This window comes from Fringilla coelebs, assembly GCF_963513975.1.
Source record: "Fringilla coelebs genome assembly, chromosome: 7".
NCBI lineage: Eukaryota > Metazoa > Chordata > Aves > Passeriformes > Fringillidae > Fringilla > Fringilla coelebs.
In genome coordinates this window covers 30,795,812-30,819,850 of record NC_140035.1, presented here as the reverse complement: position 1 = coordinate 30,819,850, position 24,039 = coordinate 30,795,812, and the positions used below count along the sequence as shown (strand labels likewise).

General features: G+C 37.8%; 1 protein-coding gene across 5 annotated transcripts in view; it reads left to right on the top strand.

Annotated features, from left to right (window-relative positions):
• PMS1 (PMS1 homolog 1, mismatch repair system component) overlaps window positions 1-23,668 on the top strand; it is a 43,885-nt gene extending 20,217 nt beyond the window's left edge. For 3 of the 5 annotated variants that reach the window (XM_084209623.1, XM_084209622.1, XM_084209625.1), the window contains exons 6-13: window positions 437-553; window positions 4,240-4,362; window positions 5,481-5,624; window positions 6,806-7,701; window positions 11,688-12,143; window positions 12,700-12,830; window positions 21,431-21,591; window positions 23,295-23,668. In XM_084209623.1, coding sequence (XP_084065749.1) covers window positions 437-553; window positions 4,240-4,362; window positions 5,481-5,624; window positions 6,806-7,701; window positions 11,688-12,143; window positions 12,700-12,830; window positions 21,431-21,591; window positions 23,295-23,486 — 2,220 coding nt within the window. In that variant the 3' untranslated portion in view covers window positions 23,487-23,668. Of the gene's footprint in view, window positions 1-436; window positions 554-4,239; window positions 4,363-5,480; window positions 5,625-6,805; window positions 7,702-11,687; window positions 12,144-12,699; window positions 12,831-15,661; window positions 15,742-21,430; window positions 21,592-22,109; window positions 22,485-23,294 lie in introns of those variants that run through there. The other 2 variants (XR_014616319.1, XM_084209624.1) reach the window with 2 other exon arrangements.
• Window positions 23,669-24,039: the final 371 nt, after the last annotated feature.

Genomic DNA, 24,039 nt, shown 5'->3' with positions numbered 1-24,039 from the left:
ACTTAAACATTTCAGTGCCCACTTTCAAATATTGACCAGCCTGTGAGAGACCTGTCCTAAACCCTCACTTTAACTGCTCAGGAAAAGCACAAATCCCAAAGCTGTATATCTAAGAGGAGAAGTAGTATTTGTATTGACTTTGTTTTAACAGTTGCCCTCAGGTACAGAAGTCCAGAATAGCCACAAAACATGCATGAATACAAGCTTTGATTAGTTTTCCAATTGCTATGTGTCTAAATAAGTAACAGAATATGAGAAGACGTGTCAAAAGGTACCATATTTAGTCTGTTAACACAGAAAGTTATGATTTTCAGAGGGTCAAGGTACAGAATGTTACATATACAGTGTGTGTGCAGTTGCATATGCATGTTCATAGACATGACATGAGTTCAACAAATATAATGTCAAAAATTTGACTCTGTGCCATTTGTTTCAGGCAGTTATTTGGCAGAAGACCAGGGTATCAGATCACAAAATGGCCTGTATGTCAGTTCTGGGAACAGCCGTTATGAGCAGTATGGTACCTTTTCAACACTGCTGCGAATATCCTGAGGTGAGTTTTAACTTCCTTCTCCCAAATTCACTTCAGGTCTGGAAGAGAGCTAAAGAAATACTCATAAAGAAGAAGACTTTGAAAAAGAAGGTGTGTCTCCAGATTGACATCTGATTAATGCATTTGATTCTATTACTGTCCTCTCTGTAAAATTAATTGGTTTGGTGATTGAAAATCCACTCCAAGAATCACCTCGTCATGACTCATGTGGCACTGATCAAATGGCAGTAAAAACAGTTGTGATGACAAATGCAGAATTGCTGATTGCTCAGAGCTGTCTCAGTTGGGATTCCTGGCCCACAGGCAGGTTGTGCTCTCATTAATATCTAAGCATTTAGATAGCTCTCATCTTCGTGGCCTCTTAGCCTTGTACTCTAAGGAGTATTCCCTCAATTTCAGTGGGGGCACCTGAGCAGTAAGAGAAACACATACTTAGAAGGACAAGTTATGCAAAACTTCCACCAAACACATATTTCAACTAAACACTTTCTAGTTTTCAAAAAATGCTGTGTTCTTGGCTTCTTTTTCCCCTTCTGAAAATGAGGGAATTCCCCATGATACCCTCCTTTGTCTAATGTTTTCAAAAATTTTTTACTCTGCTTCCATTTTTGTTGGAGAAATTTTTTATTAAAGGGGAATCTTGCTACCTTGGAACCTTCTATGCTGCATTTTCCTGTATCACATAGTAATAAACCTTGACAAGATGAGATGAATCCCTCTCAAGTCACAATGGCTCTTGGACACAACCAATGCTGTATTCAGCATGGTGATCAATAATATTATTCAGACTTTAAGGTGTCACTGTTTATATGTGCAGCTTAATAGCATTATTCAGACTTAAATCTTGAGTTTGCCAGAGTGCTTTTATACATGCAGTAGAATGAGGGGGAACAAAGCAAAGTCACTTCTAGTACTTTACAAAGTTTTATTGTTTATATCTGAACTGAACATCCAGAGCTATTCTTACCTGAATGTAGCTTGGATGTGCCCCCAGGACACGTGCAGGGGGCTCCAAAGGGAAGATAAGGGGGTACTTAGAAGGGACTAGCTTGGAGGAGGCACTTAGGTTCTCACATTACTTCTCTGCTATATCGTGAGGCATCCATATTCCTTGAATAGAAGTTGGGGAACATTCCATCTCTCTCTCTGTCTCTAAATAGTGTGTAAAATACCATGTGCATCATTTATAGGTGTATAAGTGATCCATGCATAATGTTGACGTTCAGAAACTGTGGACATTACTAAACTAGGCAGCCAAACACTATGGAGTGGCAGAGTTAAGTTGCCTGTGTAATCATTTTTTCCTCCCTTGTGTGCAGGTATTGGAGCAGGTATTTAAGGGCCAGGCATATACTGTTTTTTCCCCTTCCCATTCAGTCTGTCTCTCATTTACTACACAGACCAGTGGGCAGCTCTTTAATTTTTTTGATTCCTATTTGTTCATAGTGTAGCTTCATGCTCCTTTGCTGCAAAGTCTAGTTTTGTCTGAAGACAAAACTGATCTTGCTGTTCCTTAATGCAGAGTTAAAACTTCTTCAACAGGTGATCCAGGGATTTTAAAGACTGGCCTTCTTGAAAACATCTCCATTACGGGCACTGGATGAAACAGGAACACATTTCAAATTAGCTTTGAAGCCTGCAAACTCAGAAGCTATGTGTAAAATAAAAATAAAACCAAGAAAATAAAGAACCGAAACATCTTTTTAAACTTTTCAAATCCCCAGTCTTGTAAATGGATAGATAGATTCATTTGGGCTGAAAACTTTCACACAGGAAATTTCCCTAGTGTCTTCTTTTCCTATGAAGGTTAAGTTTAGCAGCTACATGTGCCACTGGGAGAAAGAGAAGTATAAAAGAAAGGCGTTCTGCTGTCCACCTGTCACAGATATATTTTAATGCCTATAGAAGTTGTGGTTTTTATTAAAGTAATAATTTTGTAAACAGTTGATCTAGTATGAAATCAAAGCTTCATTAATCTCTAATTTTGTCTTCATACTTCATACACTTTCATATATGAAAATTCTACTAAGACTAGTATTACAAATTGTAGGTAACTTTTAATGAGCATACTGATATTCTACATGGCTGTAAATAGTAACAGCAGTCAGCCATTTCTAAATCTGGCAACTTGTTAAATGAGTTATTTAGAGACTTTCAGTTTTGCTTTAATGTTTTCTGTATATAAAAATACTGTTGGAAGTGAAAGACTTGTACAAATATTTGTGAATTAGAAAAAGAAGCGCAGAGGAGGAACATTGAGGGAGGATGTGCTAAAGCTGCAGAATAAAATCTCAAAGTGCTGCATGTTGTTTTCTGATAATCATCCAACAGATACTTGACACCTCTTTAATTTGACCAGTGGTGTTTGGTTCTTTGCAACGTTGCTGACCAGAACACGCCAGCTTTAGCACAGAATGCTTGGTACAAGGTCAGGAGGGAATAAGGGAGCACATGAGCAGATAGCTGTGTGACGTAGATGAATGGGAAGGATAGGCCAAGTCCCATGGATCTTAAATTCCATTTCAAATGCATGATAATTTGGATTTTAGCAAATACAAGGGGTTCTGCCAAAAGTAGAGCTTATGAGGACTCATTTCTGTGTTCAGTGATCCACCCTGCTACCAGAACATTCTCCAGACTTTCTCATATCTCCAAAATCCTCATGCTGCCCCAGTGTTCTTTCACCTGTTTGTTTGGGCCGGTGAAGGAGGGCAATGTGTGGGGCAGGATGTGGGCTGCCCAGGATGTCAGTTCTTGCATGCTGCTGTTCCTGGCTTTTGAAAAGTTACAATTGCCTTTTCTTTAGTAAGGTCATTATCTTGAGGCCGTTCTCTCCAAACAGCTGTCAGTTATCACAGGAATTGTAGAAATACATCTTTGGGATTTCTGGTTCTTTATCAGATTGATTTGAAATCCATCCAACAGTTTCAAAGTTGCTTAGTGAAGGGAGAGGGGGAAGGGATGGGACAAGCAGCCTTATTAAGGCAGTCATCGGCCTTATTTTGACCTGAAAAACCTGTTAAAGAATCTCAACAGAAAAATCTTCAAACTTGGAGTTCATGTTAGGTACACAAATCATGTGCTGTTTCCAAGGCTCCCTGGCAGTGCTGTGCTCACAGGTTCTGCTGCAGCCTGTGAATCGTGGGTGCTCAGCACTCTTGAGAGTCAGATGATTTGGATACAGGTGGCGTAGGTAAATTTAGGTGCCCTGAATAAATGCCCTGTGACAGGCTATTTAAGGTGCTCTGTACATAGAGAAGGAGGGATTGTGTGTTTTGGGCTTTCCCTGTAGGGGTGGTTCACTGCTGCCCTGGCCAGGTTGGGCAGCACTCCGTGCCTTTGGCTTGGACAGGGCTTAGGTTGGCAACCCCACAGTCAGGAAGCCAAGAGATGCTGGCCTGGCTCTCCACAGCCTCAGCTCCAGGCAGCATCCTGCTGCAACTGGCATTCCAAATGGGAAATATGTCAATAAATTGACCAAGGGAAATAGATACAAACCCATCTTTCTCACCCTTTTTTTTTTTCCCTCTGCCTTTATCTTTGTATATTGTAGCTGTCAAGAAGCAGCGCATCCATTTGAATGACTTGGACTCCCGTACAATTTTGTTTTACTATCTCACCTTTATAAAAAAACATTTTGGGTTCTTTAAAAAAACTTTTGCACTGTATTTGTTTTATTATTGCAGATAAATCTTTCTGGATTTCTCCCAAAACCTGAGTCAGACACTTCTTTGACAAGCCTTTCAAGTTCAGAAAGGAGTTTCATTTTTATAAATAATCGTCCAGTTCTTCAGAAGGAAATACTGAAGGTATCTAGCTTTTAATTCAAGGAATAAAAATGTGATTTCTTTGAGGACAGAGACACCTAAGCAATCTATAATTTTTTTCCCCTGTGCAATAGTTTAGAGTATTACAGGTGAAAATACTAGCATTTACAACAGAGAGCCCTTCCACAAGTTTGACACTGCTGGTTCCTCAGTTCTATTCCATATGCTGCAGCCAGACCACAGAGTTGGAGGTTGTGGTTTTGGCTGTTTAACAAAATTAGTTTCAGATCCTCTATGCAAGACAGCAGAATAGTTGATTCTTTGCATTAGCCTGTAGAAATCACCTGTGGAATTTCCCATAAGGGAACTTTATGTAGTTTTTTGTAAGAGAATTCTTCTCTAGTTTTGGTTTTGTCTGCTTCCAGCTGTGGGCTTATCAAGCAAACACCCATGCTTTCCCTTTAAATTTGTGTATGCATTGGGTAGAAATGAAAGTGATAGTGCAGCAGCATTGGCTACAGCTAGGCATCGTGTAGGCAGAATTTGATACTCTTGGGTTTCTCTCACTACTGAACCTTGCAGCACTTCACTTGGAGCAGCCTTGCTGTCCTAATCCTTGTCATCGCCAGGGAAGAAAATCATGCTCATGCCAAAGTGTTCCTGCAGGTTTTAAAGTGGACACAATGACAGTTTTCAGTTGGCAGGCAAAGCTTTGTGTATGTAAACCCTGAACTTATGTTGGTATGTAAATGCTGAATAAGGGTAATCCATCTCCATGCATTATTTGATGTGCCTGGCTCTTCTGGGAGTTCAAAGCTTAGTTTGAATCCCATGACAGAGATCATTTCTTAACAAGAGCAGGGAAGCCTGGATGCAAGGTGGGATTGAGCACACAAAGTAAAAATACAGTGCCCTGCATGGAAAATAGGCTATATATCACATTTACCTCCATGCTATGAAGGCATGGAAACCACCAGGAACTGCCCTTTTGGTGATTATTCTGGCATACATGAATATGAGGACCTTTGAAGCATTTCTTTAACTTGAAAAACTGACAAAACCAGTAAACCAGTTATGCTTTTATAATGTCACATTTTGTTTCTATGCATTTTTGTCTATTTTATTGCCTTTACTGATGTCTCTTTATTACATCAATCTAGTTAATTCGACAATACTACAATCAGGTGACACAAAAGGACTGTACTCGTTTATATCCTGTTTTCTTTTTGAGTATTACTGTACCTGCCTCTGCTGTGGATGTGAATATAACACCTGATAAAACACAAGTTTTGCTTCATAATAAGGTAATTAAGGTTTGTTCTGTTTCTGAGTTGTAAGTCCTTATATAAGTATGATAAGGGCCTTGGGACTACCAGAATGTTCAAACATAAACACTGTCAGTGGGTTTTGGGGGTTTTTTTAGTTACATGACAGCTTGCCTTTGTCAGAGCACTGTTTTGATCAAAAAGTACTGAACAGGCTAACTGGGGGATTCTTCAAAATTAGTTTCCCAGTTCATTTAAAAGGTTTTCATGCTGTCAGATATATGCATGTGCCACTTTGGTTTCAGATGGCTTTTCAGGGAGAGAAGCTAAGTGGAATTATGTTATATGGCCCTGTATAAATTAGATGGTTAACACCACCATTAAGGTGAGGCTGGGCAGGAGGGGAATTTATTTCTCATCAAAGCACTATTTTGTCACTATGTGTGATATATTATTGATGACATCAATTAAGTGCCACAAAAATTAGAAAGGTTGCATTGGTGGTTATTAATGTGCTTATTCAAAGTGAGTATAGGTAGTCACACCAGTATGTTAATCCTCTTATTCATAAAAACCTTTTGTATTTGTCTGTGTTATTCTTGTAAATGTCCTGCCTGTTAAGGGTCACTTGTATGAAAATTAATACAGCATTTTTACATTTGATCTAGTTTTCCTTTGGCATTAGAAAAAGGGTTGGAATTTCTTTTCTCTCTTTTCTTTTTATTTTTCTTTTTATTTTCTTTTTTAAAAATTTATTTCTGTTTTTTATGGATTTGGGTTTTTTATCTTACTCATTTCCATCACTTGGTGTAAAGTTGAATTGGAAACGTGGACCATGAAAGCACATCCACATGAAATTGGATGTTGCTGGTGCACCTGTTTTGGCTGTAAACTTCTAACTCCATATAAGGTAGGAATAACTTTACATGATACTGGTATAAGAAGTCAGAACCCTGTTACAAAGAAAGCATTTAATTTGCTCTGTGATATCAGAGTAAACTAGTAAAGCAGAATACCTATCACAAAATATTTGAAGCTGAAAGTGTCCAGTTCAGAATCTTTTGGGATGTGTGAACGAGTGAAATGCAACGATCTGCCCAGATGTGTCTAAAGATTATTCCAAATAATAGCACTTTGCATATTTTTCCATATTTTTGGTATCTGACAGTTACATTTTCAGGTGCACTTTAGTGTGTGTGTTTTCTTCTTTTTTTTTGCAGGAATCTGTCTTACTTGCAGTTGAAAATGTGTTGAAATCACTGTATGGGCCACTACCTGCTGCAGTCCCTGGTGAAAGTAATAAAACAGATGTTACCTCAGAAGACATGTTTGTTCATAGAACAGACCAAGCAGATGTGGCTGTTAATGAAACGGGACCATCTGGAAATGATGAGCTACATGCTCATACTTCATTCCTTTCACTCAGAAGTGATGTGCAAAACTGTCAAGCAGGAAAAAACGCAGAGATCTGCTTAAATCATCAGACATATAGTGGTGATAATGTACACAGTTGCCTGGACAAAAGAGAGGCTTCGAAGAGTGATGCCTTTCCAGACAATTCCTTCAATTTATTGCTTGAGGAGGAACAGAATGGACAGAATATGGCTGATATTGAAAATAATAGTGTTCCTGTGGACCCCGAGTCTAAAAAAGCCAATGAGCATGTTTTGAGCTCTGATAATATTGACAAAATAGATAAAAATGAGGAAGCCTTAGTCCCTAAGGACTTACCTGAAATCTCTGCTGATAGTTGGAGTATGGGAAATGCATTTAAAGACAGTCTGGGAGACAAGCTGGAACCTGTTAAGATCTTGATTCCTGAAGTTGGAGGGACAACTAATAAGCAAAATGAATACACTGGTGAAAAAAACAGTGAACCACAAAGCTCAAATCAAAGCATAAAGAAAAAAAATGTGATAAGTGAAAAATTTGGACGTGTGACAGCTTATGACTTAATTAATAGCAAAATAATTAAGAAACCAAAGTCTGCATTTGAATTTTTCACACATGAGTGTCGTCCAAAATTGATAGATGATAATCCAAAGACCAGCATGAATGACATCCTGCTGACAATTGAAGAGCAGTGGAAGAATTTGAATGAAGAGGAAAAACAGAAGTAAGTTCAGGCTATGTCTTGCTTCTGAATCTGGAAGCTACCTAAGAGTCACTTGTAATGAATTAAAAAAATTGTAATGTTCCAGTTATTTATGAAAAAATAGATAATGAATTTTGACTTCTCAAGATCAGAATCATTATTGTTTCACATCAGAGTTTTTGTGTTTTGCTGTGTGCAGTTGTGTACTGCAGATTGGAATTACTCCTTTTGCCATTGTGCTGTGCAGCAGTTGGATTAGGGACAGCAGTAGTTAGGGACAGTTCTGCTGAACAGTTATTTAAGATAACAGGCAAGAAACTGACTGTTTGAATCCTACAAACTTCTAAGGGCAGCCTTTACAGCATCACTCCCAGTGCAGTGTCCTTGAAAACCAGCATGGTGATGCATGAGGCACTGTTGAGTTCTTCAGAGGTTTTTCAGCTTTTATTACTATAAAGTGAGAATTCTTTTTTAGGAACTTTGATACTCAAACATTGTGTAAATTGCATTCTTCTAAATTTCATTTGTATCCCAAGCAAGGCTATCTCAGAATTGTATTTGCAAAACCCAGTCAAAGCACACAAGGAATTACTTTTTCCCCCGAACTAGCTATTCCATTGCTGATTCAAAACAATTGCTAAAAATTAATCTGTCTAAATTTTAATCTGTTTCAAACAAGACCAATTCTCTCCTGGATTACAATCTGAATAGCTAAATTCCATATTTTTCTAAAATTAATTGTTACTGAGTTTTTGAAATCCATCTGCAAGAAAAGGAAATATTTTAATAAGACATCTGCACTGTTCTGAATGTTAGCTGTATCAGAGTTAATTGAAACCTTTTCAGCTAGCTTCTGGTTTACCTAATTTAAAGTTTACTATGCAAGCAACATGCCATGGTCACAAACCCATACATATGAGAAAGTGTTTTGTCCATCTCTGCATAAGCAGAAATATTAATGTAATAGTAGAAATCTACTCCAATTATATTCATGCTTTTAATGAAATGAAACAAAAGCTTCTGCCAGCTGTTTCAGAAAATTTTAATTTGCTCTGCTTTAGCTTTTGAGATTTCATGGTTGCTTTCCTGGTACAACTGTTATGTTAAAGAGTGTGCCTACAGATTAACTTTGCATTAGTTCAGGAAGGAGACCTCTCTAGCAATCAAGTTTTCCTTATATGTGGGGTTGAATGCAATATATTACACACAGTGTATATATATTTTCCTTATATTTAGAATTGAGTCCCATGGCTGTTGAGGGAAGTGAAGAATTAACCACTAGTTGTATCTATAGATACCAGCCTTGGTTTACCTTTCCACATTTATGATCTTAAAATTGCCTCAGAGAATAGCAAATAGGAGGAGATACACAGACAACTTTTCCTGCAGAGCAGCAGTCCAGAAGGACTTGTGGCAGAGAACATGAGTCTTGCCTCCAGGTACTCTGGATAAATTGGGCCACCTAGAGGTAACAACAAACGTAAATACATCAGGGCAGCCAAGTGCCACAGCTCTACTTCATGCATCCTTGCTGGCACAACCCCACATTTCCTGGGCTCCAGTCCTTCATCCTTCTGTGATAAAGTCCTGCCTTGTGCAATGGGTATGCATGGTTTCAGCATCTCTGTTTCTCTCTGTGGCCCCTCCATCAGGTCTCAATTAATTTAAATCCCTTTTGGGAGTAGTACAAGCACCAGATGTCTCGTAGTGACACAGGATGGCCTTTTCAAAACAAGCCAGCATTTATTACACAACCGGAATGTCAAATGTTATGGTCTTTAGGTTATAATAGAGGAGGAAAGCTCTGTGCATGTCCATGCTGGCAGCATCACATATCCCCCTGCTTTGCAAAGGATTTCATTCCTTGCAGTCACTTGGCTCTTACTTAATACAGCTTGCATGTGTTTCTGGCCTTCATGTTTCCTGCATATCAGGCTCAGGTAGGAGTGGGAAAAATCCCTCCAAGTGCCGTAACAGTGGCAGAAGTAGTTACCTTGAAGGTGTAGGAAAGGTTCAAAGTTACACACGTTGTCATGGGACTAACAAATCACCTTGTCAGCACTCTGCAGTAATTCTTCATGAGTAGATTTGTACCTTGGGAGAAATATTTTTTCAGGTAGCATGGTCTTTGCTGTCAGAGTTTGCAACAAATACTCAAATTCAGATTATTTGTCTTGTAAGGGCTGAGAGACATACATTAAAAGGGGTTTCTTAGTATGCTTATTATTTTGTTTGGGTTTATGTTGCAAGGGGGAAAGAATATATCATTGGTCCATTTTTCTAGTTAAACCAAAGCTGGCTTTGGAACTAGACTTCATTCTACTCTTCCACTCTCTGCTTACACCCAGTTTTGCAGATTTTCATGTCCTTAAGTTTTGTAGCATCAGAAAAAGATCCTGAATTTGCAGAGTTAATTCACAAAGCAGAGAAACACTGTTCTTGTAGCTCTTGTTGATTAAATGTTCCTCTGTGGAAGGATTTTCAGAAAGGCAAAGGTGTTCCCTCATAGTTTGTAAATCTGCAGTTTTTCTTTGGCTCTGGGCAAATCACTGATATTGATGTGTATGAATTTGGAAGATGCTCACAATCAAAGTTTGTAAGACTAGAATTTTTCTGGTGGTAGCCTAAACTGACAGGCAAGTTGGACTTTGTTTGGAAGTGCTTTTCATTTTGGATTATCAGTGATCACTGAAGGCTCAATTTTTCTACACTTAAATATTCTTCTGCATTACAGTTAGGTCTGTTCAAAACAAAGTATTTATTGATCTGGTCAAAGCTGTAAATGAATTTGGGATTAAAAAAATTCTGTTCAAGTGATTTCATCCATTCATTTTAAAAGGAGCAGATGTTTTTTATCTTAATGTTTGCTCCATATTTTCTAGGACGTGATTTATTGCAAGAAACTATTTAAGCTGACTTTTTTAGTTAACTAAATATTGGTACCATATGTGAATGCTAGCACATCATAATTAATTGCAAATGGTGACCCTTTTGTTGACCTTAATTTTCCAGCGTGCATACACACATAATTGAATCAAACTGTTCCAGCAAGTAGCAATAAATAAATATGACCAGCTAAAATACTTATTTCCAATACTAACATATGATAGTACTTTTTTTTTTTTGGTTTTTCTTTTAATTGAAAATTAGACTGGTTTGAATTACTTTCTAGAATTCAGAATATCAAATAAGGGCGAAAAGAGGGAGTTCAGCAAATCACAACCTTTGCTTTCAGAAAAGTAAAATTCATAAGCAGTAGACAAGCATAAACCTGGGACCTATAAAAGTTTAGTTATCTCACTGACATTTATAAACTCATTAAGAATCCATTCATGTTGTAGAGGTTTAGTATGTAGTAATGTTTTAACCATTTAGACAGCATTTAGGAGTAGTTTTTTATTGACTGCTTTTGAAAAATGTGTAAGATTGAGTATTACTTACAGATTTCTGTGATAATCATACATATCCTCTATTCTTACACTTCATATGGCTAATTTTAGGCCATTTGAAATCAAATACGCTTTTAAGTAAGTAAGACCTGGGGCTTGGAAAATGATTCAAGCTCCAAAGTCCTGCTGGGCCCCATGGCCTCCCCTGCAAGGCTGTAGAGCTCTAGAAGCTTAAACTACTTTGTGAATTGAGCTGGATGTGCCTGTGACAAAAAACTCCTTCAAAAACTCTGTATTTGATTGCAAATTAATTAAGGGACTGAGTTGAAAAGAACCTTGCTGTAGATCTTTATAAGATGCACTCTATTCCTTACAGTAATTCCTCCCCCTTACAGTAATTGAGGTTTTGCTGGCTGTCTTAATGAAGGAAAATCTCCAGCTTTTGTTCAAGGTGTGATGTAATAGAGGCACCATCACCATCTTCATTGCAGTGGGATGGACCACGGATGTGGTTCTTGGCTCTTGAAATGGTTACCTTTCCTTCTGCTTTAGTGTGGTAGGGGTTGGGGTCTGGAGCTTTTTATCTGCTGATGCTGCTGGTTTGTTTTCTCCTTTAAGTTATGAAATAAAAGCCACTAAGGACCAGGAACGGTACAACAGAGAGGTCAAGAAAGCCAGTGCACAGCCAATGCACCGACCAGCAAAGGAGGCAGAAAAACACAAACCCAAGCTAAAGAGTTCTGCATCTGACCAACAGAAGCTTGACAAGATATTTCATAACCAGATTGAAAAGAAGGGAAAACTGGAACAGCCTGTGAAAATTGTGACAGTGCCTTTTTCTCTGAGTTCCTGTAGACGTCACCTTCAGAGACAAGAGAGAAATGTTTCAGATGAACATGAGCTTTTCCTCATCCGTCGTCAGAGTTTTCCTGATGTGTGGATACTTGCTTCTGAAAAAAATGTCAAGTTGCTGAATCCATATAGACTGGAAGAGGCCTTGCTATGCAAGAGATTATTGGTGAACCATAAGCTTCCAGTAGAGAAACTGGACAATCCAATTATGTTAACAGACAGGTATAGTGCTATTGAGCAAAAATATGTATGTTACTTGAAACATCAGTTGATAATTATTTACAGTAAACTCTGGCAAGGCCCTGTTTGCTAATGCTGTGCTTATTTGTGCACTCACATCTATTAAAACAGAGTTTTGGTTTTTATACTTTGATCTTGAAATACTGAGCACACTTGGTCTTTTTCTAGTTGAAATAAGTATGATCTTTGACCCATTTCATTGGTAGCGCAGCAAATACAAATTTCCTCCCCTGGAAGAAAACTAAATGCTCCACATTTTTACAACTTCACTTTAGCTGATTTTCCTCCAAGAATTAGGAAATGGCTGATAGAATTATTATTACTGTATGCCTAAGCTCAGTCCCTTCGCTAAAATAAGTGAATAGTTCTCACTTTGTTTCTTTAAACAATTGCTTTTCCAAATGCTTTTCCAAATTTTACTTTATAAAATCTTGATGACTCCTTATCACTTGATTACCTTTTTCTGTGGTTTTTGCACACTTGTAATTTTCACATTAGGAATGGTGGTTTTTAACACTTTGGGAATTTTTTTTTCCAGTCTTATTGGTGGATCTCAGTATATGGCTGCTCTTTATAAAATGCAGAAGAATTACCAGAGTTTCCGTGGATCAGGTTATTTGTCAGATCCAAGGCTTGTAGCAAATGGATTCCAGATAAAAGTGATAGAAGGTATGATGTTTTTAAAATCTATTAGTTGCACTGGAGCTTGCTTCCTATGATTTAATGATTTAAATTATTGTTAATGTGGATCATGTTATTTTGCATCACCTTGTCTTTTAAAACACTAGCATTGTGCTTTCCTTAACATTGAGATTTTATTTCTTGGCAAAGAGTGTAATCTTCCATACAGAACACTGACTAATGGAAACTGATGACTGAAGAGAAAACTTTAATAGTATTTCAAAGAATTCTCTGAAATGCATGTTTTCCTCACTTCTTTCTTCTTTCCTCAAAATGCTCAATGCCCATATCCTCAGTTGCCATTCTAATTTAATTTAGATTAAACTGACAGGAATTCCTGAGCCCAGGCACCTTCTGCAAGTATGTGCTTTAGCTGACTCCTGTACTCCTGAGCATTGAGGAGGTCCAGTAAGGAGCTGGATCCTGGTTAATGTCATACTTTTCTATTAAAATTGTAACCCAGAGCCCAAAGGGGCCAGCAAAGAGATGGTCAAAGGATCACCACACTTTTTCTCAGAGTTTGATCTGAATATATCTTGTAGGAGTATACTTTTCAATACCTCTCTGTTGATCACAAAAAAATGCATTTCATAGATTTTTTTACTTTATCAAAAGAACTCAAAGGTCTTTACATCTTTCTGAAGAATGTTTTCTAGGGATGCATTGGAAGCACAGGGGTGACCCAGTGGAGGTTCTGCAGATCATAAGTTCTATAGCAAAATTCCAAGAAAAGCAAGCCTGCTTGGGGGTAGCACCTAGCTGACAGCTCAGGGAAAAGATTGGCCATAAGAGCTGTTAGAAATGCTATAGCTTCATGTGTTACAGATCCCCACATATGTACAGTGATGACAGATGTACTGTAACATATGGGATCTTTTAAGGGTGGGTACAAAAAAGGGATGTAGACCAACTCCTTCACTCAGAGGCTGGCTCTTGTGAAGAACAGAGCCAAAGCTGTTTTCCTTACTGGATCATGCACAGCAAAAACAGGGAAACTTCCTTCTGACTGACTAAATCTCTACATAAATACCAACACCTTAGGTGTTGATAATATTCTTGATAATAATCATGGAGTGAATGATTAGGGAAATTAAGCATGGACTGTAAGAGGCTGCTCTTACATGGTTTACTCAGACAAGCAGTTCAAAAGCTGAGGAGGTCTATGATAGGTCCTTAGGCAAATATGGGAGGGAAGGATTATGGCTTCTCACTTTTGCTCACCAACTTTTTTTTTTTTTTACCTCCTGATATTCTAAGTTTGCTCAAAATCTAATTAGTGTAAACTAGACATGAATAAATTGAATGTGAAAATTTGAAGACAAATAATTTTTCATCCTGAGTGAAGAGTTCAATTTCTAGTTTATTTCTAAGCAACAACAGAAAGTTGTTGACCAATCTTGTAGCACTGCAGTTGTGTCATGGTTAATCACAGCCAGCAGCTCAGCCCCATACATCCACTCGTTCACTCCTCCCTCAGCGGGATGGGGGAGAGGACTGGAAGGGTGAAAATGAGAAAACTTGTGGGTTGAGATATAAAGACATTTAACAGGTAAAGCAAAAGTTGTATACAGAAATGAAACAGAAAAAGGAATTAATTCACTGCTTCCCATGGGCAGGCAGGTGTTCACCTATCTCCAGAAAAGCTGGGCTCCATCCCATGGAATGGTCATTTGGGAGGACAAACATCATCACAGCACTCCACTTCCTTCTCCTTCTCCAAGCTCTGTGAGCTTGGTGCCACATGGTCTGGAACGTCCCTTTGGTCAGCTGGGGTCAGCTGCACAGCTGTGTCCCCTCCCAGCTCCTTGTGCACCCCCAGCCTCCTCACTGGTGGGGTGGGATGAGGAGCAGAAAGGGCCTTGATGCTGTGTAAGCCCTGCTCAGCTTTGACAAAAACATCCCTGTCTTACCAGCACTGCTACCTGCACAAATCCAAAACAGCCCATACTAGCTGCTGTGAACAAAAGTGGCTGTCTTGGCCAAAACCTAATTTCAAACTGTTTTTAAGACAGCTTGCTTAGTTTAGGAGCAGCATTGTAACACTATAATAATGGATTTGACACAGTACCTGGGACATAGTCTTCCCATCCTGTGTTTCTAAGATGTAAATTTAAGTAAATGAAACCTCAAGGAAACTGTTCTCATTTGGTTTACAGTAAGTGAAAGTGCTTTGTATGCACTGTGGAGGTTGATGAACTATAGGAATAGCCCAGTAAAGAATGGCAGTCTAATTCAGTTCTTTGTCCCACTTTTCTATTTTAACTACTTGACTGAGAAATTAATAACATGAGTCTTGTCAGTCATGTTTATAAGCTTCTGCTGATGACATTATAGCAGTTACAGCCTTTTTTATTAAAAGAGCATGCCACTGTAGATGAAGGTAGAAATACCAGCAAACAAATGGAATTTCTTTCTTCTTCCCAGCTTTTTTCCAACTGACCCAAGGATTTCTTCTTAATCAGTTTCTCCTTTTTCTTAAATTTGTCCCTGAAATACACTATCTTCTACAAATACTTATTAGAGTTGATTTTTAGACACACAGGTATTAATTTTTAACATTCCTAATGTGTCCTTCTCTGGGAATTTCACTATGAAGTTTAAGGTTATTTAATTCATAGATTCTTGTATAATCTTTACAGAAGGGGGCTTGCATATCAGGAGTGATTTTTCCCACTTAGACCTGAGTATTCTGTAGGATCTCTCAGCTTTGAAAGAACCAGTTTGTTTCATAAAACATCTTTCACAGTCCTTATTAGAAGCATTACCTTTTTTCACTGTCTGTATTCACTGTCTGTTTTTGTGGGGTTTTTGAAATTCAGACACATCCTGAAAGAGAGGCATTCTGATGTTCGTGAACTAGAATTTCCTTCAGAAAAGTTATGTTTCTTCAGGATATATGGTAAGTTTTTTGGGCCAGAGGTTTCTACTTTGCATGGTGGATGATGCTCACTGTGGAGAGGTCCTAGAATGGAAATGTGCCATTAATCCGTGGTAACTGGAGAGTTTCTCCTTAGCAGCATCCATAGGAGCACACCAAAATCCCATTCTCTGTGCACACAACCTTTGTAACTAATTCTTTCCTATCTTTTGGGGTTAATTGGATCAGTCCTAGTATTTGCTGTTTCTCACCTGAACTGAACTATCAGTTCTTTCTCTCTGCCAGGGTCCAGTGCAGCATATTCAGAAGTCTGTGTTTTTCTCTGGGACTTCAGCCCTGATATGATCATAATAGATATTCCTTTCTAACTGCTGATTGATTTCTCATTAATAGACACTTATTAGCACTTATTAATATCCATGGCTTCCTTTTTCATCCTGAGTGAAAAGGTTTTTTTTCTGTAGTAGAACGTTTGCTTTTTCTGCCAGAGAGATCCTCTTACATCACAAGCAAATTTGTTAAATGATTGATTGATTTCTTAAGATTTGAATTTCAGCATGCAAGTGGTATTTCTAGTAATTTCTTTTTGCAAAATAACAAGCCTTTCTGCAGATAAGTCTGTGATGCCATCATAGCTCTAAGACACCTCCCAAAACAAGAGCAAAGGAAATTTAGCTGCTCCAGTTTGACATTCAGATGTTTTAGTCATAGAAGAGGCTTTTCTTGACCCATGGTGGTTTCTTAAGAGGACTGTCAGTCTAGTAGGTTGCACTGATTATTTGTTTAAATCTCTGCAGATACTCTTCTACCAAAGAGAAGGACCCAGAGTATTGCTGCTCATTACCATATATTATTAAGTCTACTCATAATACCCAGATGCTGGAACATTGGACTTCATGCCTTTGGTACTGTGCACCCCACTAGGACAGTTTCCTAGATAAGTTGATGCCTTAAGCTTTAGCTTTCATATTTTTCACATTCTGTACTGCCTTAGTGTGTAACTCTGAACTTCATACTAAGTGTTAGCAAGTCCTCCTCACAGTTTAGTCAGACAAAAGAATCCTTTTCCAGCCTGAGAACCAAGGACACCATTGCAGCTTCAGGCCCAAAAAGTGTAAACGGCAAATTGAAGAGAGCAATCTGGGAGGATGGGATTTCTTAACCTGAAGCTGTAATTGGACAATTAACCCCAATATTTAAATGAACCAAAACTTTAAAAGTGTGAAAACTTGTGACTCAGGGTCCATCTTGGGTAGAGCCATAGCCAGACTCTTGTACTGCCCAAGTTGTATCCTTTGAAGGTCTTTTAATAAATTCCTACTTTATTCCTTTAACTCTGTCTAGCCTCTGTTCCAGGTAGCCTCTCTAGGCATCCCTATAATGGTTCAAATTTAAATATAGGACCATAGATTTATTCCTTATTTCCTTGTGCTGTTGGGGTGTTTTGCAGAACTGACTGTTTATTTATTTTAAAAAACCCTGAGCAGCTGCCTTAATCTGGAAGGTGACCAGTAATTGTGTTGCATTAGGTTTTCATCTCAACTGATCTTTTTAAAAAATGCTTCTTTGTGGTTCAGAATCTTAGCTTCTGGTAACTTGTGGCACAGAGGGGCTTTTTAGAAGATTTTTATTCTTACAGTTTCTTACTTGAAAAAGAACCCAGCCAGAAAGTATTAATTTTTCCTTACTTGGATGACATGTTAGGGGCAATGTCATTCATAGGATAAAAAATGACTCATTCATTAATCTTGCATTAATCTTGGAATTAATACTCAGAAACTGAATCTTATTTCCTTGCACTGCTTGGAATTTATAGAAATACAACTCTGTTCTTTAATGGCCCATACCTTTTAGCTAGTGGGGTGGTTCTGAGCTTTATTTACTTTCATAATTTACCAGTAGTCTTTCTCACAGGCCTTGCTCTGAACTCCATGGCACCATGTGGCACTAGATACACTATTCCTAATAGGTTTTTGAAAGGTCTAAATAGCTGTTCACTTCCTGAAAAGAACTCAGTTCCACATGGAGTTTTGTTCTTGTTCTGCCATTTTGGTGGTAATACTCCTTAAATGTCTTTATTTTCACAAATGCACCTTTGGGTGTTAATTTTTGCAAGAGTGTGGGAGTTAGAGATCTTGCTTGCCTATTGTTTCATTTGAGGATAAGTCTGCCTTTTGAATGTGTTCTTGCTAGGAGACAGAAAGGTAAACTACCTTTACTCTCTTCAGAGACTATATGACTGCAGCCAGAGTTGTTCCAAGTATCCTAGATTTTGGAAGTACCCCATCTAGTTCTTGTTTTTGGTAGGCTAAGATCTTTGTATTGTCTCCCTGTTAATATTAACTGCTCATCAGTCTAAGGAGTTTTCGACTAGATTTTTCTCTGGATAGCTCACAGTGAAAAACATGTTGTGAAATAGCCAAGAAAACACTTCTTGCTGTCAGTGTGTCAGTTAGGCAAAATCAATGGTTTCTTTGTGGAATGTGCCAGTTGTTGTAATTTGCAAAGCTGTGACGCTGAGCTCCAGTCTGTCTTCCACTGTCCTCCCACCCCCTCATGTTCTGGCCTTACTGAGGCTTCAAGTGATGCTACCTTTGGGAGAGCAGTCTGTTTGCTTTTACTTAATAAAGCAAATTACTTAATACTCAGTGTTCTGGGACCTGCCAGGCATTTGTTTGCTCACAGTGACCCCTACGTGCAGGGAACACTTCAAGAAGTAAGATGGATTACTTTCTCTCCAGTTCTTTTTAAGATGTGTTTATTATATGTGCCTTCACTGCACATCTGTCTGTTTGCCTTTGGGAAAGGCCTAGAGAGAGATGGGAATTCTTGGTTGGAGAGGAACTGAGACCAAGGAACACACCTTAGCTGGTATTGTATCAATGTTGGGTCTTGGGCCATGCTCCAGGGTAGGCTTTTAGGGTAGAATTGTCTGCCTCATGCAGTCAATATGAATATGTCCAAAGAATGTGCTTATAAGGCCTCAAAGAGCAGTAATAGGTAAATACCCATTGTTCTTGGTGATATAAATTGCCTCTGCTCTTGTAACCCACCAGTGGAAAACCATGCTGCAATTTAATTTCAGTTTGATTTTGACCATAGACTGGGAGATAGACAGTGTTTAGTGTCACCTGATCCAGGTGGCAGCTGGAAGAGAGCAGTTTTTCCTGGCCATCAAGAAGGAATTATCCAAAGATGATTGTTAATGCTTTGTTTGGAAGGTGAAAGGGGAAATTTGTAACAATGAGAAATCCACATTTTTACTCATTTGAAAGCTAGTTTATTTGTTCATGGAAACACTTTCCTTGGAAGTTGCAAAGTATTTCAGAGAAACTACTATGGCAGCTGTTTGAGAACTGCTGTTTGAATACTCAAAAATCCTAATATATATTTTGTTAAAAATTTACAAGTACACTGAGGCTTGGACATCTGCTTATATCATCAAGTGTTGCCAATATCAGAGTTCCTGCAGAGGCTTGCAGATAAATACTTGTTAATCAGCATGCATCAGGGCTTCTTTGCGGTTAAAAGAATGTTAGCAGAAAAGGAGAGTGGCACACAAACAGAAATGCCAAAGAGATAAACCCTCCCTTAGCCAGGGTTTGTATTGTTTGTTCTTATATTAAACTCTTTCAAGCCCACTTTGACTTTGAGATGAAAGAGGAAAATGGTGAAGTCAAATCTGGCTGTCAGAATTTGCAGATGGAACAATGGCTATTGGTGAAGTTGAAGAGCATATGAGGAAATGTTTTGCAAATTCAGAGCCTCACTGTCATAAAAGTTTAAAAGGAAGTACAGGAAATACAAGTTTTTAAACTGAGTGTCTAAATACCTGAAGCTTTAAAAAAATTGTGTCCTGTCTTTGGTAGCAAATAGAGGGGTAATTATTAAAAGGTTTTCAAATAGATTTGAGTCCTAATTTCAGAGAGAAAGCAGCATAATCAAATAGTCTGGAATAGTTCCTCAAGTCTAATCTGTAATTAAATCAAAAATAGGACAAAAATTAAGAGAAAATAGCTGAAGGAGATTTTTTAAAAGAGACTTTATCTTTTCCTCCTGTACTTTACTGACAGGCTTGCCCATGGGGAAATATTAGCATAGTACATCATCTTTTCTCACCTTTCTATCTGGCAAACATTCAGATAATTTAACATTTTGCTTTAAGCTGAATCTGAACACAGGTTTTATATTATGATATAAAAATATGTCTCTGCTTGCTGGCTGCAATTAGGGAAAAGCAGTTTGAAAAGTGAAGGAAGACAATGCTGGGTGAAAAATGAAATAAAGTTTCAGATGTAAAGCAGTGTTTATTACATATCTGGAAGAAGGTTATGTGATTTTGGGGGGGAGGGGGGATGAGGGGCTGTTCCCTATATCAGATTCCCACTGGTCAAAGTATCTCATGCCATGAAGCTTAAAAAGGCCCAAGAGCATTATTTACCCAGTGACACACCCATATTTAGGAGAAGTTTCAACCTGCACAGTTATCCTGTTCATCTTATTTAATGACTGTCAGATAGTGCCTGGACATGGATAACTCAGCTTCATTCTACCACCTTATGAAAGTACATCTAGCTGACTTATGATGCATATGTATTTTCTCTCACTTCTGAAATATTTCATGGTTTTGTTTGAATTAGGAACAGGAATTATGCCTTGTGAGAGTTAGTTTAATCCACTTTGGAGCAATCTATTTGTCTCCTGTAAGTTTTGACTTTACAAAAGCCATTTATGACTTGAGCTGAAGGTAATTTATCCTACCTGGAGCCATTACACAAGAGTGGATTTATTTTCATTAGTAATTCAATTTTTTTAGGTCTATGTCAAAGTTTGTACTTGTTAGGCTTGTAGGGGAGGAAAAGCAAAGGTAGCTGTGCAGGTTGGGCTGAGGTTTCTCAGATGCACACAACATGAATGAGAGGATAGTCTGAATGAGAATATGTGAGCCTGACCACCAGAGAAGTTGCTTCTAACTGGCAGTGGAAAAAAAGCTGCTATACTGGAACAACTTCAATCTTTTTCCTTTCCTGAAGTGTGAATAAGAAGGGAAGTCATATAGACCTCAATGCTTGAATAGATACTGTGTTAGAAAGGCTGTTTAATTTTTTATTCATCATTCCTACTCAGAGTGTTACCTGCTCCAGCAGTGATACCATATGAATTATAATATGAACTCAGTCACAGAGCCTCTAGTTTTATGGGTTTGAGTTTTTCCTCAGATGTGGTAGAAGAAAAAACTGCTTTTTATTTCAGTAGAATCCAAATTTGTTATAACATTTGAACTCTACAGATGTTTAAACCACTTACATAGGAAATAGTGCCAACACTGTTTTAATTTTTTTCAGACTAAATTGTGTTTTATTGCTAGTATCAATTTTAATTTTATGTATGTTTAATTAAAGTCACAGAAGCTTTAATTAAAGCTGTGCTCAATACTAGGAATGCTGCAAATGTTTTAAGCATTAAACGGTGCCAGCTAGGATTTGGATTAATGTAAGCTGAGACATTTGTGATGTGAATAAACACACATCATCATAATGAAACATTGTGCAAATAAATGCTTTTCATTCCAAGGGAGGAACAAAAAAGTTTCCTAATTGTATTGGGCTAAAGTACTAAATTACTTTGCATCAGTTTAATTTTCTGTGAATTGCTATCGAATAGAAATCAAAGCAGTGCATGAATTACTGTTTTGTTTTTGTATTTTCAGGTGTTTCGGCTACAGAAAGTCATCTGGAAATAGAAGGGATGGCAAATTGTCTGCCATATTATGGAATTTCTGATTTGAAAGAAATTCTGAATGCAGTAGTTAACAGAAATGCAAAGGAAGTATACGAATGTAGGCCTCTCAAAGTGATAAATTACTTGGAGGTGAGACAGAAGCTTTCTTTTAGTATTAGCCAGCTAAACTTGAAATAATTCCTGAAACAGCTTGAAAATCTTCTTTCAGCTTTGTCTTTTAATTAATTTCATTGTGTTCTAAACAGAAGTAACTCTTGAAAAAGAGAGTATCATATCCTTTCTGAGTTGTGTATTCCTTACGAAAATGTTTCCATCAGCTGTACCCAAAGGCAGTCACCCAGTGTGATATAACACATGCCAAAAGGTGATTTTCACAAAGTTTTCCGTTTTCAGAAAAAGTGCCACAGAATGGCAGTGACTCATGTTCATGTTTTCTGTGCAAATAAATAAATTGTCTATCCAGAGACAGTAATGGCATGAAGTTTCAGAGACAACTAATAGATGTGGAACTAGTTAAAGCTGGAGTAACCAACAGCAATAGCAATTACTTCCTGTCTAGCTGTTTTACTAATGATCTTCAATTCCAATTCTCTTCAAAAATGTTACCAAAATGCATGTAAAGTCTCTTCTTACTTGGTCATTCACAGCATGCCTTCCTGAATTGGGTTACTTCAAACTGGGACCTAGGCACATACTTACAAAGGGTATGTGTTTTATCTTTTAAGAATTATTACACAAATCTTTCCCTATCTTTTGGAGGTAGTAAGCTGCCTTTGTAGCAAGTGATTCTGTTATGTACTACTGAACCACTCTCATGCATTCAGGAAAGAAGCTTAAAGAAGGGATAAGTTCAGTGTTGAGACAGGAATGGTTTGTAAAAAAACCCAGACAGCTATAAAAGCTGTTATTCAGAAATAAGCACTGAATTTTTTGACCATTCTGGAAGGTTAAACACTGGAAATGCCATTCACTGTCATGTTCAGAATCACTATTTTAATAATTCATTTAATGTTTGAGCTGGCAGCATGTCTGCAGCTTTTGCTGTCAGTGGATAGATGGAGAAGAAAGCATAGGGTAATGATTGAAGCAGCAGCCTTCCAGGGTGTCAAACAGTCCACAGTGATCTTTTTCCACTTGGAGGAGTGGGAGAAAATCTCAGACAAAGAAAATTAGATGATTTAGATTAAATCATTATGAATGGTGCTCAGGTTTGTACAGTGTGAAGGTGCGCTACATACATTTCTGTCCAGGTAACATGGCTTAAGTACAGAAGAGAAGGCAGTGGCAGGAAAGCCCATCTTGGAGGAGGAAACAAAAGTTCTTTTTGAAGTTCCTTAGTTCTTTGAGGGTGGGTGCTTAACAGTTACTTCTCCTTTCTAGTGTTAAGTGAATGCAATAGACCATAGTAAATGCAAATTAATCTATGCAGATTTGCTGTAATATTTTTCAAATTGTACTTATTGACTGCTAGATACTTCTAAAGTTTGTGGTGTGAAATGTGTCTTGTGAACTGGTAAACATGTACAGTTGATGCTGGTGACAACAGGAAATAAGAAACACAAAACATCTTGCAAAAAGTAGGCTAAAAGAGTGCAAACATAACTAGGGGGCTGACTGTGCATGCCTCCATTGTAGAAATGTCATGAACTGACCAGTAAGAAATGTTTAAAGTTATATTTAGATTTCTTAGATTTGGAATATTGAGCAGCAGAAAAGGATGACCTTTAAACAGTGAGTTTTTAATTCCTGCTTTCTTGTAGCCACAGGCTGATGTGCTAAAAAGTGGTACTTCAAAACTATTGGGGTTTTGGTTTTGTTTTTCCTTTCCACAGGGAGAAGCAGTACGTTTAGCTCGGCAGCTGCCCTTACATTTGTCAAAAGAAGATGTGCAAAACACAATTTACAGGATGAAGCAACAGCTTGGAAAGGAAAATAAAGGCTGTGTTCATGGTCGTCCTTTTTTTCATCACTTAACAGATATTCCAGAAGTTGACAAGCACAACTCCATGGAAATTATTCAGTAAATGGAACATTTTGTTTGGGGTCATACTTCTCTTGCTTAATTTTGATCACTACTCTGTAATTTCAGTATGTTTTGTGCAAAGGTTTTGTTTAATGACTTTTCATTGTTACATGTTCACTTCCTAAAGACTTTATTTAAATAAAAATTCTATTTGAAAACAGAAAAAAATACTGTAGAAAAAGAGCTCACCACTATTTTCTGGTTTTTAAAAAAGAATTTATTAAAGAAGTATTCTCAACTGGTTTCCTCCTTCTCTTATTGCTGCAGGTTTAAGAAATACCAGTATGTCAGAATTTTTTAGATGTGAAGTGGTTAGAAGTTGCTTTCAACAGAGCATGGCAAAGTTTATTATACTAGAGGACATCAGCTGTTAATATTCAAAGGAATGCCAGATAGCTGTAAGTATTTGAATATAGCATTGCCATATGCAATTATTATAGTTAGTTATGCCATATGCAGTTATTATGGTGTTGTATTTCTATTTGGAAATTCTTAGCTCATGTAAATGAGTACTGACAGTCCTAGTGTTTAATCTCCAAAAATTCTACACTTAC